General features: G+C 35.3%; 2 protein-coding genes across 3 annotated transcripts in view; one reads left to right on the top strand and one right to left on the bottom strand.

Annotated features, from left to right (window-relative positions):
- The window catches only part of LOC117115079 (nucleolar protein 58-like), a gene marked incomplete in the record, with an annotated part of 10,333 nt that extends 5,894 nt beyond the window's left edge, over positions 1-4,439 (top strand). Inside the window, 4 exon segments of the mRNA XM_033258747.1 lie at positions 607-741; positions 1,469-1,724; positions 2,094-2,164; positions 2,597-4,439. Of these exon segments, the coding sequence (XP_033114638.1) occupies positions 607-741; positions 1,469-1,724; positions 2,094-2,164; positions 2,597-2,656 (522 nt within the window).
- A 2,633-nt stretch (positions 4,440-7,072) lies between these two features.
- LOC117115066 lies at positions 7,073-18,400 on the bottom strand. Of its 2 annotated transcripts, XM_033258726.1 has the most exons (7): positions 18,242-18,400; positions 15,892-16,024; positions 14,761-15,752; positions 13,214-13,486; positions 12,578-12,646; positions 9,341-11,284; positions 7,073-8,647 (listed from the first exon to the last, which is right to left on the bottom strand). In XM_033258726.1, the coding sequence occupies exons 3-7, from the start codon at positions 15,705-15,707 to the stop codon at positions 8,605-8,607; spliced, it is 3,276 nt and encodes a 1,091-aa protein (XP_033114617.1). In that variant the 5' UTR covers positions 15,708-15,752; positions 15,892-16,024; positions 18,242-18,400; the 3' UTR covers positions 7,073-8,604. The 2 variants fall into 2 exon arrangements, with proteins under 2 accessions (XP_033114617.1, XP_033114625.1); XM_033258734.1 differs by lacking the exon at positions 15,892-16,024.
- Between the last annotated feature and the right edge of the window lie 282 nt (positions 18,401-18,682).

The following is an 18,682-nucleotide window of genomic DNA, read 5'->3' on the forward strand; positions in this document are numbered from 1 at the left end:
GTATATATATATATATACGTATATGTATATATATATCAATATATATGTATGTATATATATATATATACATATATATATATACATATATATATATATATATATACACGTATATATACTTCTAAAAGTCGTGTATCATGCATAGGAACGTTGACGCCTGCAAGGCTCTGGTTTAACAAGATTTTGTTTTGTCCTTGTTTGGTGTACAGTAGTAGCATGGTGTGGTAAACCTGGTTAGTAGGCTACATATTAATGTTTTTCTCATAATTAAACTAATGTTACCTGTATAACCAGATATTAGTTTTAGCCAAGTATAGAAGGATTTTAGGCCTGACAACACCCACCCCTGATGTATACCCCAATCTTGAGGTGGTTTATACAGGCTAGATTGAAAATTCTAACCTTACGGTCGTCAGCTGAGTAATCACGTACCATGTTGGCACATACCCAGGTTAGAGACAAATACAATATATTTAATATTGTTGAATTGCAGCTGGTATAGTAATATTTTCAATACACTACAGGATGGTTACATTTTCAACATGCATTGAAGGATGGATATTGGCTCACAAAAAAAATACATAATTACACACTTATTTCTTTATTTAGATGTCCAGGATGCTGGCAGCGAAGGCATCTCTGGCGATTCGAGTTGATGCCTTGTCAGAAGAAACTTCAACAGAAATTGGTATCGAGAGCCGAGCCAAGTTAGAGAGCCGGTTGAGGGCGCTAGAGGATGGAGGTGTAAGTTGATTTAAGTGAAATATAACAATTAAAACTTGAAAATAAAAACATACATTTCTTGAATTTTTTAAACTGGTTATTCTATAATTGCTTGAATTTGTTTATTTTTCATATTATTTACATATTTCTTATATATATATTTTTTATTGTACATATTTCACATATATTGTAATGATAATTTTATTTATTTACTTAACATCTGAGACATGGTAAAACCAGCCGTTTGTTTTGGTGTTTTTAGATTCAGCATGCATTCTCTTTGAAACAGTGTTTATTTGTTGGAAATTTGTTGAGTATCAGCGAAGTTATGAATACTTATTTCATTGGATATCAGCCTTGTAGCTTTTGAGAAAGCAGCTTCCAAAGATTTCAAATTAAGATTTGTGTATTTAAAATAATTTTAATATACAATTCAGTTAGATTTAATGATTGATAATTGCAAAATGTTCTTCAATTTATCTTCTTTAATAAGTGGAAAAACCTGAAAATGAATTCTGAAACTAGAACATTTTTTATGTTTGATCAGGTCGCATATATAGTTTATATATTTGTCTCTGACACCCCATGAGGGTTGGATCCTTACACTGGGAGTATGGCCCTACACCCCAAAAAAAAACGAATATTCGCACATTTCTCCTCTGCTACTCCCCTAGTATATACATGTAGGTATGCATATTCATTGCTGAATTGCCAAATAAGGTTATATGTATTGAATCAATATTTATAGATGAGGAGAATAAGTGGAACTGGTAAGGCTAAAGCAAAGTTTGACAAATATGAGAATAAGAGTGATGTAAAGATTTACAACCCCGCCCTTGACTCAACACTACCATCTGCCGTCCCAAAGAAGCGTAAAATCGAAGAGGTTGATGAGGAGGAGGAGGAGGATAGTTCAAAGCGAGTAAAAGTAAAACTTGAAAATGGTTCCAGTGAAGAAAGTACAACAAAAAAGAAGAAAAAGTCAGTAAAACAAGAGGAAGAAGGTATGTTAAAAAAAAATACTACAGGTAATCCACTTAACACATAGCCTCTTAAATTTGGATGTGTAGCGTTTACAGATAAATATAGAAAAATAAATAAATAAATTTAAGTAAATTACTCATGTAGCGGAGGTGCTTGTACACCTGTTCTGTTCTTACCATTCTTGTGTTTTTCGTTCAGCGAAAGTGAAAGAATAAAATATAATAATACTTCATTAAAAATGCAGATTATTAAAAATTTAGCTTTGATATACTGACTTTTTAATACAAAAATCTGTAATTTGATTACTCTAGCCAAATTTAATTGTGTTGTACATACAAGAATAGCGGATATTTATTTTGTTAATAATTCATTTGCTTTTTTTTTTGTAGAAGAAACACCAAAGAAAAAAAAGAAGAAGAAAGCAACAGAAGAACCCGAACCAGAGCCTGAACCAGAACCGGTAAGAGAAATATTTAAATAATTATACTCCTAGAGACACTTAGCTATTGTCTCGTGTGTAAGTTGTGAGAGTAAGTCTGGTTGGAGCAGTGATGATATCCATCATAAGCAGAAGGCAGAAATAAAGTCTTACAAAAGTAAGTCTACGAAATATGATGCCATACCTCGATAAGTCAGCAATCTGTTACTTGTACAGTTATTCAAGTGACTTGCCAACACAGAAAGCGTGTTTTGTGTCTCGTCTGTTTTTAGATGAGACATTTAGGCCATTGGTCGTCTGTGTAATATGGCCCTGTGCACTTTGAAGAACACTGTACCTCTTCGGTAAAGTGTAGAGAAATGTCTCCCAGTGTACTCCCTAAGTTCCTCTAGAATTTGGATGTTAATCATAAAAAATATCAACAGACATTTTGTGGTTTGTTTATTTTCTCAGGTCAGCACTGAAAAGAAAAAGAAGAAAAAGAAAAAGAAGGCAGTAGAAGAGGAAGATTGAAACTTGACATAATTAGGTGAAAAATAATCAAATGCCCTGGCCACAAGTACTTCAAAATCATTGATAACCATTGAGTCAATCTTGATATGCTTTGACCTCTAATTGAAATTGAACCATGCAATAACTTTCCATAAGGACATGGTTAAAATTTCTAAACCGAAGGCCATTGCTTTGTTACTATGTACTATGGATGGGTTAAAACCTAAAATTTACGTATCATTTTAAAGCTTATAATGTGAAAAATATGAATATACAGTCAAACTTGCCTAAAGTCAACCTTATTTTGAAATTGCCAAATTGCAGTGTTTTCCATTTATTAACGATCTGTAAGTCAATTTTATTTAAGTTAAACCATTTTTTTCATGCTATTTTGGATTCGACTTAAGCAAGTTCAACTGTATATTAAAAATAGTCAATTCTTGTTTTGGCATGGCAAGCCCCATATGTTGCTAAATTCATAAGATACTGATAGTTTCTGTTAGGTTAAAAAGGTGGAGTCGTTAGACAAAAAAAGATGTACTGTCCTTTTGACCGTGTTTACCGCTCTATAGCTCTACTACTGAGCTATGCTGGTGTACTACCTTTCATTTCTGTTTATTAGGACTTCATTTAAAATGGTACAGTAGTTGATGGGCCTTTGGTTCAATATCAATGCGGCCATTACTTTTTCGCAATCCAAAAATGATTCTTAACAAAATATATTCGAGTCTAAAAACAAAACTATTATTGTCCTGGCACGTGGAATATTAAGTCCTGCTTACGCATAGCCGGTAGCAAAGATAAGCAGGTATGGTGCTATAAACTGGTCAACAACCTTACTTGGGGGTGTTAATAGATTGTACCAATTGAGTTCACAGACGAAAACTGCAGAATAACAGGTGAACAGATTGTGATGTGGTTTACTAACCACTTTTTAACACAGTACTGTATGTTATTGAACCAGCACAAAAATGATTTGTTCTAGTGTGCGCACACTGCATTGGTCGATGGGTTATCGAATCCATTATCACTATGCGAGTGCTTAATGCCGCCTACTGTTTTGTCCGCGGATTAAAACTTTATATGGTCTGTTGCATTTCTCTTGGAATCGGCTGACGACCAATGGCGCAGTACGTGCCAATTTCAGTGACATCTGAGAAATAATAAACTTTTATAGGGGTGGTGGTTTGTTGTCTACAAATGATATTGATGATGATATAGTGAAATAAAATGACCATTTTAAGTTTGTTATTTGTACATAAGATGTGCAGTATTATTGTACTGTACATACAATTGTGTTTATCAACATATTTTTAAAACGCATTTTGTGAAATTGGTTTTATCTTGAAAGTGGTTTGACGCAGCAGGAGGTTGGGTTTTCAATCCCTCATGTGCATTTTACTTGTGTCCTTCAGCAAGGCGCTTTATCTGCATTGCTTCTCTCCACCCAGGAGTATAAGTGGGTACCTGGTAGGGTTAAATGTGCTGATGTAGCTGCTGCATCCTTATGGAATACTCCAACAGGGAGTTTGTGTTCCATAGGCATTTAATCCAATGACTGGGGTAATGATAATGTGAATCGCATAGAGGGCTAAACAATATGCACTGTATAAATCTACCATTGTCATTAAGACAGTAAAAACAGTGGATTATGTGATAAGTCAGATTTTCTTAGATGCACTGATTTTATTGATATTTCTGATCATACAGTATCCAAGTGATTTATGGGCCATAACATTCAAATTTGTTTCAAAAATGTTCATTTTATTAAAACTTCTTCACTAGTACAGTAATTATGAGTAAACATTTGTCATCTGCAGTGTCCTTGTGTATATTTTACTGGTTCTATGGTAACCTTAAATTATCTAAAAACAACTGAATTCTGATGTTCGGGAAAAGCAAAATACATGACTGACAAAGTGCCCATCCCCTTCCCAAAGAAAGTCTGATAAAATGTTTATAAATGGAACATGTTATAAAACCATATTTTTAACAGTACATTAAGATTTTAGGGATGCCATACATTGCCTAAAACATTTGCAAAATACACTTTGTACTACAACCAATTTAAGATCCATGTAAAAAATGTCCATGATAATTATCTTATATACTAAATGGTTATACACAGAACTAATTACAGTATTCTGGCATGCATGCAGGTATTAATAAGTATGTTATGCATTCTATGGAAGTTTATATCAATTTTTAAATGTAAAAGAGCTCCTTGGAACTATTATTAATCTTGTGTAATACTCCTTCAGTAGATGGGAAAAGCATTGTCCTTGTAGAAAACAATATCTAACATGCTGTATAAAAAAATAAAATTTAAAAAAAGTTAATTTTACTACTGTATTTAATCAAAAACCCTATCTAAAATCGTTGGACATAAATTGCACAATTTGTAAGGAAAAAAGCACCCATCCAAGGCAAAATTAAAATAATATAGTGCACACAATTTACTGGCACGTAGTTTGTACACCAGCATTATAAATATGATATATGAAAAATACAATAGCACTATACTATATTATGTCTAAACAAATTTGAAAACAATACATATTTATACTATCACTGCTCTTTTATAATACGTTGGAGCTTGCATTCCAATTCCGTGGTCCCAGTTTAATTTCCAGGATTGTTACTTGTGCCTCCGCACACCACCTCAAAGGGTGTTTAGAGATCTATAGAGCTTTATTGTACATACTCTACATAGTTAATCCTATAAATTGGATGAGAACTAAATTTAAACATGAATTGTTGAATTCATTTAAACTTAAAGTAGATGATAGCACCAAGATACATCATCTATGATCTTGTATTCAAGACCACTAACAACAAATTTTGTATTTATAAAGCTATACAATAATTATCAACAACATTTTAAAATGTTGCGCTATTGGGAGTAATAAATTACAATCAAAACCATGATTTACGAAGCCCAATAATTCTGTTGCCTTTGTCATGTATCCAAAACGGACGTGGTCAATCATCAACAAAAGCCGATCATAATCTCTCAATTTATGGCATACGTGTCTGAAAATGTGCAGTGCTTACCAGAAATTTATAACAATACTTTAATATTACATAATAGTATTAACTTTGCTAAATATAAGAATAAGTCGCTCAAGTCATACGGAATCCTATACATATCATCCCCAATCATCTTTGATATATTCTTCATGGTTTGCATCCCCTCCCCACACAACTTTTAAAGAAGCATATGTTACACATCAATGACGTCACCTCTTCCTTGAATTCAAATTTTGAAAAAATCTTCACTAAAGGATATTCAATGAAAGTAGAATCAAATACAATCTTTTGGGCTATTTTCTATAAATGTTATCTGAAGCTGTGGCGTTTCCCCTTCCCTGAGCCGGCCCAGGCTCCTAAAATTTTCAAAATTATTTTTTAAAAAATGGAGAATTATTAAATTCTGAGAGTGCAATTTTTGACCATCTAGAGGTCCCATTATACATTTTCTTACCAACCATGGGGCTAAGGTGGTCTAGACCCTTTGTCTGTGAAAGTCCCTCTCTAGGTCCCCTATATTTCAAATTCCCCCTCTCCCCCCTCCCAACCAGTCCAGGCCCCTTTATTTATGAAAATTATGATTAAATTTGTCAGAGTGCGACTTTCGCCCATCTAGCTAGGGGTGCCATTATCATACATTTCCTTACCCTCCGTCTGTGAAAGTCCCTCCCTGGGTTTGCCACCGTGAAAAATAAAGCATGTGATTAGGCATTAATCTCTCCACTGCCATTATAGGTTGAACAATAGTTTTTTGTCATCTTTGACATTGGCACCTTTACGAAATTTGTGAACAGTGTGCATTGAAATCTGCACATAAGTAATTATAAAAAAGACTGCATCTCAAAAATACTTGCAGAAGGAATGAAAACGATAAAATTTTTGGAATTCATCAGCAGCAAAATTGAATGAAAGGTTAAAGTGTAATTGTTCAAAATTGTCCCATGTTAATCACATGTCTCTATGCTGCTAATGTCACTAATTATTACTTGCTTAGCATGAAATTTATGATCAATTAGGTTTTTTTTTTTATTAAGAACACATATTTCTCCATGGTTAACCTAATTCATTGAGCGTGTGCATTTGTAATCATCAATACTGTATTTCTAGATAATTTTACGGTGGGCATGCACATAAATGATCACAGGAATGGTTAAATGAGGATAATTTACATTCAGATTTAAATCATCAAGTGAACTTACTACCTATTTTCACTGACAATTGTTATATTACCAAGTTTATCATATCACTTCCACAAAATATGGTTATATAACCTCCAATTGCAGGTGGAACATAATAAGGGGTACCTTTTCTGGTTATCGTATGTTTCCTGTTCATGTGTCCTTTCCCCTAAGATTTTCTTGTCGCAGTGATGACCATTTTGATTTATTAATTACAGTACCATATTAATTACAGTACCATATTAATTACAGTACCATATTAATTACAGTACCATATTTATTCGTATAAATGCCCCCTCTCGATCTTCATTTGGAATAAATGCATTCCTTCGATTACACACCCCGAGGTGTCCTCCAAATGACTGTAAACAAATCTAATGCAAGCAACATCATTCTCAACACATTCTATTAATGTTCTACTCCAGTAGAATTACACTATTCTAACATAGTTGAATGATAGTCTTGATGATCATGCAATAAGACATTTTAACTGTAATTACTGGGCAGATGCAGGGGGGTGCAGACAGTGTGATCACATCCTAAAGTATATTAAGAAAAATAATTGTTGTATTGAGTATTGTTGATATGAATTACTGGTAAGATTTTTAAGGTATGAGAGTGCAATTTGCGGGCATCTTGTGGTCCATATTCTCTACATTTTCTCATCTCCGCCCCAACTATTGTGGGGCTGAGGTGTGGAGTCACCCACCCCCTACCGTCAAATCCTACATCTGTCCCAGTAATTATGTGTTGTAGTTCCACATTTAGAGTGAAATTAAAAGGCGTTTTTTTTTTTAGTACATATGTATTCATTTTACACCCAAAAAAAATCCCAAAAGACCTCCCTGGAATTAACACCTCCTCAAATATCCTTCTCGACAATAAATGCCCCAGGCAGTATTTATAATGGGTAGATGTTAAAATACACTTTATAATTATTCGTAGTATACATCATTTATGAAAAGTGATTGTTAATTTTTTGGTAGCTGTATATTTCACTTTGAGATAAATTTTTCTTTGGCTGATTCTAGTAAAATTCTTTTGAAAAATTTTCACAGTCAGCTGTTACAAGAGTTTGTATACAAGGAATTTCAGTTATTAAATCAGTGACCATGCAACAAAAGTTTAATTTTTGTAGAATTTTTCATTGAAATTGGATTATAAAATTGATTTTAAGCTGCGTGACAATAATTAAATTACATTATGTAAACTCTTAATGTTGATCTTATAAAATGTTTCAGATACCATCAACAACATGATACAACTTTACTGCAGTTTTTCAAATATAAACTTTGTTTTTAAGCAAGTACATACTATAAAATTAAATTCAATTTCCCTAGCAATAAAATATATTACCATTAGAATTTACTTTATTTAAAACAATGACAGTTTCTCTATTAAAATTATTAATAACTAGGTAAATACCTTATTATTCATAAGCTAGCATAGAAGGTAAACAGTACCCTCAAAATTGTCAGGCACAGGGGAAAAAAAGGCTACAGCAAGCCTATACAATTTCATGGAATATTTCAGAAACAGAAAATGAGTTATGACATGTATTTAAACTTGCAAAGCTCTTAATAAAACTGCCACTAATTTCTTATAAACAAGCTACTTACAGTAAAAAACTTTGTCACTTAAAAAAACATCACTATAACACTGTTTTTGTTACAGCGTAGGAGGCTTACATAACAGTGAAAGATTGATGATATCTGATGGTCAACATCGTAGTATAATTTGCTCATCTTCATTCTTTTGTCTTCACCAGCTGTAGTTTCCTGGTGTCCATGACTGATGGAATGGCCTATGGAAAAAATATACTTGATAGTAATGATGCAAAATATTTAAAAAAACAAAGTGCAAATACAGTAATACAAAAATAGAAATAGTTTATAATGAAATAATCCATATTATTTAAATGATACAAATCACAAATTGAAAATGGTTTTGGCTATGGAAAAGTTAGAAATATTTAACAATTTGGTAAATAAAATCAATGATTTAAAAACTATTTGTTTTGTTCAAATTAAATAATCCAATTCATAGTTTAAACTGTGCATGCCCGTATTCGAGGTCAATCAACCTAACTATGTTGTCGATAAACCTTGATACAAGCATACGCAGTTCCAACTATGAATTGGCTTATTATACTGGGGTTTTTTACCATCATGCAGGAATGTAGAAACGTGGGCAGAGCCACCCAGCCTTGAAGTTTTCCACCCAGTCTTAAGCTAATTTCAAGGCCCTCCACCCACCCTTATTAACCCACTTTTCCATCTTTAAAATCCGCTCTTTATTATTTAGAATATATTAATGTTATCACCTACCCACCTTTAGTTTTCTACATCTACAAACCGGAGCTTGGGATCACCTTTAACTGTTTGGTTTTGGAAATTTAGATTTATGAAAATGTTATTATATTATAGCAGGCCATTTGGGCAATTAAAATAATATGACCAATTTACTTAATTAACCAAATTTTTCTGATGCAACTTACATATTTTCAATAAAACTTGAAGATCTCCAGATCTCTTGCTGCATTTCAGGATTTCCTCGTACTCCAGCAAGTGTTCTATCATCAAGACCCCTTGGGTCCATTCGTGGGTCCATCCTGGGGTCCATTCGCGGATCTGACCTTGAATTCATACGCAGGTTTTGAGGTTGCATCATACGGTAGTCCATTCTCTGCTCAGATCTAGGATCTACCCCAAGGGGCTCGACCCTGGGAGGTAACCTTCTTTCACCTGACATGCGGCGCTGATCAACATGTTGGTCTGTCGTCATTTGTTCTGACGTCGTTTCTGGGCATATACGGTTATCCCCACCAGAACCTGATGAATGCGTAATTACAGACTCTGCTCCCCGATTTTGCATTGGGTACTCGGCCAAATGAGGCTTATTTTCTTCAGACCTGCCTTCCATGACATTCAACGGTGCCTGAAGAAGCTGATCTACTGCAAGAGACATCACCTGCTGCGAGACATTCCCCTGATTGGTCAATTCCGGTTCAGGATACCGGGCATTGGGTTCACTGCTACTACTGACTCGAGTACGCTGCCTAGGTCGAGGAGATTTTGATTTTGCAGAAGTCTTTCTCTCAACACCATGTACAGCCCACCAATCAATTCCATGCACCGATTTTTTGTGTGTTTTTAAGCTGACATTGTGCGCAAAGCTAGCAGGGCACTGTGAGCATTGGAATGGTTTCTCGCCTGTGTGAACGCGCATGTGAGCCACCATGCTATGCTTCTGAACAAATCCTTTGTTACAAACTGAGCAATGGTACGGCTTGTCATTTAAATGTATCAATTTGTGGCGTTCTAGGCGATGACTTACAGTAAAAGTTTTTCCACATTCTTCACAAATAAAGCTACGTTCTCCGTGGCTTTTCCTTGTATGGTTTCGTAGATTTTGTTCAGTCCAAAACTCACGTTGGCATATCTCACAAGCAAATGTTTTACCACTTTCCGAGTTCTCATGCCATTTTTTGTGCTGGTTAAAACCAGAGTGGAAAGTAAATGTTTTTGAGCATTTTTCACACTTGAATGGTTTATCAGGAAGATGACGTACACGATGTCGCTGAAGCTGGTGTAGGTGAGCAAACCCTTTCCCACAAAACTCGCAGACACACCGCACAAATGGTACACCGTGAACAGATTTCAAATGTTTCTCAAACACAGGATGAGTTTGAAACTCTTTTTCACAGTGTTCGCACTGATACAGCTTTTTAAATAAGCCACTGTCGTGTAACGCCATATGATCTTTGAACTCTTTCTTCTTTGGAAATTGTTCCTGACATTCTTCACAGAAATTCTGTTTCTGGTGAGTTAGTCTGTGTTTTTCTAACGATTCCTCAGTCCTGCACTTTCTCAGGCAAACTTCGCAACTAAATTTAACAGGTATATTTCTGGAAGTCATCCTCTTCCTTGATCGGCTCTTCTTGCGTAACTTTGTCAATGGAGCGCCAGCAATATTCCTCGGTGTTGGTTTACGTTTCCTCTTTTTCAGACTATCACATTTTTTCTCATGTTTTTCTAAAGTATCTGGGTCAAAAAAAACCTTTCCACATTCTCCACACACAAGGTTAAAGTCATCATCGTCGTCATCAGCGTCCTCATCCACAGTGTAATCCTCCGTCTCATCCTGATCATCGTACTTCTCCGTAACAACCTGTGACGCGACTCTACGTGTTGGTAAGGACTTCCTACGGCTCAACTTTTTCCTGCCTGTGCATGCACTTGAATTATCATTGTCTCTCATATCAAAATCCATGGCTGTTTTTTCACCTGATTCCCCACCATTTTGGTCAGGCAACTTGTCCGCTGCATTGAAGCCTACAACTTTGTCCAGCATATCCTTCCCACAGGTATCTCTAAGAACAATGCTTAAGTCTCTGCCGTACATCTTTTTACTGTGGTTGTCAAGGGCTAGCTTATCAACGCTGAAAAGAATTGAAACAGACTACTGAAAATATGCAAGTCGGAATAAAAATATTATTATAAAAATATAAAATATTATTAAATAATAAACAAATATCATATTTTCAGAATTTTCTTCACATGAGATGCCATTGTACCACACAGCATATTTGAACCATGAAGGTTGACTTTTAACAATTTTTATTAATAACTGGACGATGTTTATATTATTATTCAATGAGTTTTAAAATGTTTCCCATTCACCTCAAACAGTGGAAACAATAACAAGCATATACACAATGCACAACTTAGCCACACCCTGAAGAGGATTTCTAGTCTAGTATGCAGTACAGACCCAAATACATTCAACATCTACACTTCTACAGAAGTAGGGAGTCTCTTGTAGTTTTGGGATCGGGAAGTATTCAACCCCCCACCTTTTGATCTGGCCCATGCAACATTGCTAAAAAATAAATCATTTTCTCAGTAGAATTTCAGTACTTACAGAAAAACAGTTTTTCTGTTAAAAGAAATATCAGCACCTACTCTGGCATTGTTAACAAGAGTCTAGCCTTTTCTGAGTGTAGCTGACTGTTGCTAGTGGTGTATGAAGATTATTGACATGGGGTGGGGGACCTGATTGGGGACAACAGATTAAGTGGAGGAAGGTGGCACTCATATGATGCAAAGTCTAACCATTCGTGGTGCCAGTGGCGAATCGGGGGAGCACGTTTTGGAGGGGGGGGGGGTCATGTCATTCTGTGGAAAACACTGCTTTGAAACCACTTTTTTATAGTCTGAAAGTACCATTTTTGGGAATCTAGAGGAACCATAATTTTTTTACCTCAGCCCCAACCATGGTGAGACCATACCTCCATGGTGAGACTGAGGTGTTATTCAAGTTTCATTTATTGACTTGGCCATAAAAAATATAAAAAGTATATAAAAATAGAAATTTTTTGTTTGAATACACACATTGCCAAGTACAATTTAATATACATTAAAAAAAGTAAAACAAGAAATATATACAATACAATAAAGTCCTTCCTTGCCCCCCCCCCCCATTTTGAATCCCTGGATACGCCATTGCTTTAAAGAGAATGGGTGGGGTTGAAATTCAAAAAAAAAATGGAAAGTACACAATTTATGTCAGCCCGCCGCTGGTCTCAACACATTGAAACTGGCCACCAGCTTAAAAAGGTTGGATACCCGGGCTCCATGAGAACAAGTGCCAGTGCTTCCACATTAATCCAATTTTCAATGCAAGAATAATGTAAATGCTATTAACTAGAGCAACATTCAAAACATGTACATACCCAGTTCCATTCCTCCTCAGCCGCATTCTGGTTGTAGAGGGCACTTTACTACAGTTGCGACTTTCATAGCTTTGAAATGAATAAGAAAAGAGAATTAAGCGTTTTTATCCTGTCTCTGCAGGAGTATAGAGTATCATCAAATACATAGATTAAATTTGAGTTAAAAAAAAAAACTTAATATACAAAGTTTAATACATTACAAAGCAAAGGTCAGATTGCCTTTTTATAATTATACATACTGTATTTGTATTCCCATAGACTCTCCAGAACGAATTGTCTATGTATAATTTACATGTTCTTACATAGATAGTACATTGAATATTTGGTGGATTAATTGATTGATTGATTGAATGATTGGTTAGTGGTGGTTGTTGTTTAGTTGCTTGGTTGATGATTATTTGATTGGTTGGTTAGTCAATCCCAGAGTTGACTGATTGATTGGTTGGTTGGTGTGACTTCAGAAGACATAGGATTTTTTGTCTGAATACATGCCCATCCACTTTTACCAGGCTTCACAATGATGCTTTGCTTTAGTTGCATAATGATGTATTAGAAAGAAATAAACTAAACAGATAAAGACCCCAACATCCAATAAGAAATATAAATCAATAAAGTGATTCACTGATTATCACTCACTAGTCAATGAGGAAAATGGCAAGTTCTTCAGGGTTCTTCATTTGCAAAGCTGACCCAAGGTCACACCAACGCTGCCAGGCTGTCCCCAGGACTAGCTTCTCCGCGGCAACTAAAGCATGGTTCTCAGTTTCCTCCTCTTCTTGTTCATCATCATCATCCTCCTCATCATCATCATCATCATCATCTTCAGTGTTTACTTCCTCTATCACTTCCTTTTCTGCATCTGCCTGATTATCTTCCACTTTGATGTTCTTTTCTATGGATTTATTTTCACTATAACAAATTAGAATATAATATGTCAATAAAGAGTATGAAATAATCCTAAATTTAACCTCTCATCTTTGTTTATAAGAAAATTGCATTCTGTATGTTGCAGTTTGAAACCAGTATAAACTCTGGCCTTCGATTTCACTATTTAGATATATGGATGAAAAATCTCTTTCAGAAACAATCTGTTTTCTTTGTTCCCAATGTAATAAAATATGCAACTAAAATGAATTTGCTGAAAAACTAAAAAATTATATAGCTTTCTGTAAATTTGAGTTTGATGATTGCTAAAAGTGGATGATGTACCATTACTTTAAGATGTATTGTCCCATGAAAAATACCCAAAAATTCATTTCTAAAATTAATTTGCTGATTTTGAAGTAACATAAAAACTTTTTAGTCATTTCCACGGGCCAATACATCTTTAAAATTAAAAGAAAGGACTCATTATTTTTGTAAAAAAGAATATAACATAAAACCGTTTTGTCATTTCCACAGGCCAATACATCTTTAAAATTAAAAGAAAGGACTCATTAGTTTTGTAAAAAAAAAAAATTTTAATATACTGTAAAGCCCTTTATTTTCACGATTTTACAATTTGAAATATTTCACAGCCTTTTATTTTTGCAATTTAACAATTTCCAGTCATTTTTTAACATGTTGCAGAAGCCTACAGTTATGTCTATATTTTAGCTAAACCTCCTGATTTTGGTGGGTTTCTCCCGATTGTTATTCCATTGAAGGAAGGGTCCCAAGTCATTTCCGGGAGATCTGGTTAATGAAATAGGGGGGTGGGGGGAGGAAGCTAGAAAAAGGGCCACGTCTACCTCAGCCCCAGCATGGATGGGGCTATGGTGAGCAAATTTTTAAGAATAGTCACCTAAACTGTATAAGCCTGAAAATGGCAATGCTAGACTGTAAAAAATACTTTCCATATCAGTTTTCTGATGAAATGATTTGTTTCTTAGTTGTGTGGTAATGAAAAACCTATATTAGCCTTCCTTTATACTAAGTTTGCTGGAGATGAATGCATTTTTGCTTGCTTGCGGGAGTGCTGATACCTGATTGAAGGTACTGTAGGCCTACTGTAGCCTTAGCTAACACCACCACTCTAGAGGCCTACAGTAGCACTCTATCTGGCTGTGTGAAGTGTGATGTAATAGCCTAGCTAGCCAAGATAGCTATAGCTTTGCTTCTGAAGACTAAAATATCATTCAGAATTTTGCAATTAAGGGCGTGCGGCAAATTAAAAGGCTTTGCAGTATTGACCAACATCTTACCTTTGATGATCTACATCCTGTTCAAGCTCTTGAGCTACCTGAATCTGCCTGGCATCATAGAACCGTTTCTTTAGAGGATGTTGTGAGCTTGTACACTGGTTCCTACCAGACAATGGTAACCCAGCTGCTTCTGTTTTGTCACAACTACCATCCAGGGTTGCTGTGGCAATGTGACTGGAATTGGCCACTTCAGTTTTTAAAAAGATTTCAGAATGGCTGGAAGAAGATTTGTTTCCATCTCTACTGGTTGAGGTTTTCTTTATGAGGCTACCTGTTGGGTTCACGACAATGTTTGTATGATTACCATGGCAATTAGTTGCTGAGCTTCCATCAGCTTCAATGACAAGGGTACCAGGTGATGAAGGATGTTCATTCTCATCTTCACCTTCCTCCATTTCTTCTCCATCATCATCCTCTTCATCCACATCATCCTCTTCCTCTTCACTTGATCCCTTATCACTGCTGCTACCATCAGATTCTGACCCATCATCTTCATCATTATTTGAATTTTTCGATGCTGATGTTTGAGTTTGCTGTTGCCGTGTAGATTCCGCAGCATTTTCATTGGAACTGCTCTCAGCATCTTCATCTTCATCCGCTTCATCACTCTCCTCAGAATCTGTTGTCACATCTTCCTCAACATCAGAAGTCCCTAATGTATCCACATTATTAGACTGTTGTTCTAGAGTTGCATTTCTATGAGATTTCTTTGAGCTGTTGCTAGGACTGTATGTTCCATCGGGAAAATCAGTATTTTCTTCAGGTTGCCCAGATTTTTTTCCAGATTTCTGCATTACACCCTTGTCGGCTACATCATGTGATCTGCTTGGGTTAAGCACTGGTGTAATCAGAGCAAATTCTTCAACAGATTCAGAATCATATCTGTGTGCTGGTGGGTTAGTAGATTCAGGAGTAACACTGTAGTTAGTTGCTTTGATGTTTTCCATGGTTATAAGACGACCTTCATAAAAAGAATGGTAGTCTTTGTACACCTGCAATAAGTTGAAGAAAAAAAGAAGTGATCAATTGGTAAATTTTTAAGAAACATAGTAATACTATAAACTGATATTCATTAGAATAATATAAAATATTATTTACAATATTAAAAAAGAAAACTTAACAAATCCTGACCTTATATATAATTATATATCTATTTCTTGATTTTCTTTCAGTAACTGTTGTTTGCTTATTGTTTATTTCTGGTGGTTTTTGTGTCTACTGTCCAGGGCGGCTGTAGACACTTAGCTATCATCTCACTTGTAAGCTGCAAGAGTAGGAATGATAGGATGCATCACTCACAGCTAAAAATACTAAATGTGATGCCATGCCTAGATAAGACCTATCCTAGAAAGAACTAAAAAGTCAACAATCTGTTACTTGTACAGTTATTCAAGTGAATTGCCAACACAGAAATCATGGATGGATTATGAGTTAAAAGGAGCCAAAAAAAAAAAAAACCTTTTAAGCAGAAAACACACACGCAATTCTCCAATGAGTTCTAAAGTTCCTCATGGCCATGATAAAAAGTGGGGAATAGTGCAGCAATTGAATGGGATGAGTAGCGGAGGTGACAACAGATCATTGTAAAACATTTACTAAATATATTTTATGACAACCAGTGGTGTAAATCTAAGAATTTCTTTTTATTTTTAAGTTTGTTCTTGAATTGGAGGTCATTTTGTCACTTGGACCTTCCATAAAGGTGATCTCGGTCTCGAATTAGAGTGGTCTCATAATTAGAGGGTGAACTCAGTGTTAAAAGAAAGGTGGTCAGTTAGTACTTGGTAAAAATTGGTCTCGAATTAGAGGGGTCTCGGAATTAGAGGGATCTCGATATGGAGTGTGGACTGTGCCACCATGCCCAGAAAATATCTTTGATCTATGATAATGGGGGTTTTCTTTGAAAGAATAAAACATGCTAGCATCCACTTGACAGAATCCAAAAACTACTGCCATCAATGCTACGGTATTATGACTTGGCCTACCTATCTCAATATATGAACAATACAACCAGAATACTATCACAAATTCCATTTCAAATACCGAAAAACCTTGAATTAACGCCCAGTGGGCTTAATCTCGAGATGAATCCCATCTCAAATTGAAACCCCCTCTTTAGTTTGCAAAATCAGCCTCAAAAAGAAGACCATGGGCTTCTTTTCAAAATAGCATAGGCTTCTTTTTGAGTTAGTACTGTACAGTATATACACTGCGCATGAATTTCAGAAAAAAAAATAAATTAAAAACAAGCTTGGTTATACATTACAGTAGTTTAGGTGATTTAATGCCAGTTAAATACACTCCATAATACAGATTGATGTTACATTGACTTTTGTTTACTTGTAAAAAATTCACAAAATTTACAGCATTCATTTTGAAAAGAAGCCCCCCTCTTTACTTACTAAAGTAGTCTCGAAAAAAAGAAGCCCATCTCGAAAAGTAGCCCATCTCGAAAAGAAGCCCATGCAAAGTTGGCAAAAAAAAAGAAAAGAAGCCCATCGCTTCAATTCGAGGTTTTACGGTACCGTATCTATTCAAATTACCGTCAAAATGTGTTATTGCTTAAAGACTTATCATTATTGATCCCAACCAGAAAAAATATTGGAATTCTACTAAGTAAAACATTATTGTGATGAGAATGATATTGCTTCAGTTAGATTTGTTTGGAAAGGGGGATGGGTGGTGGGGTGTTTATTCGAGGGAGGCATTTATTCCAAATAAGGCTGTAGGGATATTGTGGGGCATAAAGTGGGGCATTTACTCATATAAATACAGTATCCCAGTAGGACAAGGCTATATGCACAGCGGCTGTGTATATAATGGTCGTAATGGATCTTATACACACAGCTGTGTCGCTGTGTATATAACAAAACCACTTTTGTTGTATACACAGCCGCTGTACGTATAGCCAGTCCCTAAATCCCATCCCAGAAATAGTCTACAGAGAGGAACTCCTTCTTTTCCCATGAAAAGTCATCATTGTTTTTTTGGTTTTTTTTTAGTAAAACAGACAGTAACTGTCTAATGAAAAAAAGCAAGCAACTGCACTCTCTCTCTCTCTCTTCCATATTTTGGCCTAAAACTAAACTAAGCCTAGCCTAGGCTATGCTTCCTAGGCCCAGACCTAACCTAAGTATGGGCCCTAAAAGACGTCCTCCTACTATTTTATTTAATATTTAGTTTACTTCATATAAATATCATTTAGGCCTATATGCGAATTGTAATCTAACCTATGTATATCGTAAAAGTCCCCGATTAACTCATTTTAACAGAAAAAAAGGGTTAAATATCGAGAGCTGAGCTCAAAATTTGCAGATCACCAGGCCCTTTAATTGCAAACGTGTATTGTTTAGAGAAGCAAGTATCTCGCCGAAAAACTGAGGGCGAGCCCCGGATATATCGGTTCGAAGCCAGACGAAATGAAAACAAACTAACGTACTCGGCCTTACTCCCTAACGTATATAACGTAAAACTGACTAACTTGCAATAACTTTCTCTGATTGAGTTACTGATGCAGAATGTGATTTAGCTTGAAGCATAATCGTCTTCAAATACTGAATTTTACTTCGCACATCTTCATACTCATTATCATAATATAAGCAGCACATATTCATCAAAATCTCAAGCGCAACCTGGCCAATTTCCCAATGACGATAGGTTGCCAGGTATATACATTTAAATTGAGCCCAATGATCTTCGAAACATTTTATATTTTCATTTGCGTTTTGCCGTCCTATAAAAATAATATAGTAAGACCATTGAAGTATTTAAATTATATATAATATATATAAAAACATATTGTATACGTCCATGGTAATATCTACTGTATCTTGTGTTTTTATCAATAAAAAATAAAATAAACATTTTAAATAGGCCTGACCTTAATTTAACTCCATGGGCTATGGCAGAGAGACTGTAGATG

The sequence above is a fragment of the Anneissia japonica genome, unplaced genomic scaffold (genome assembly GCF_011630105.1).
Source record: "Anneissia japonica isolate Jap-2015-1 unplaced genomic scaffold, ASM1163010v1 scaffold199_len4679917_cov187, whole genome shotgun sequence".
Classification (NCBI taxonomy): domain Eukaryota; kingdom Metazoa; phylum Echinodermata; class Crinoidea; order Comatulida; family Comatulidae; genus Anneissia; species Anneissia japonica.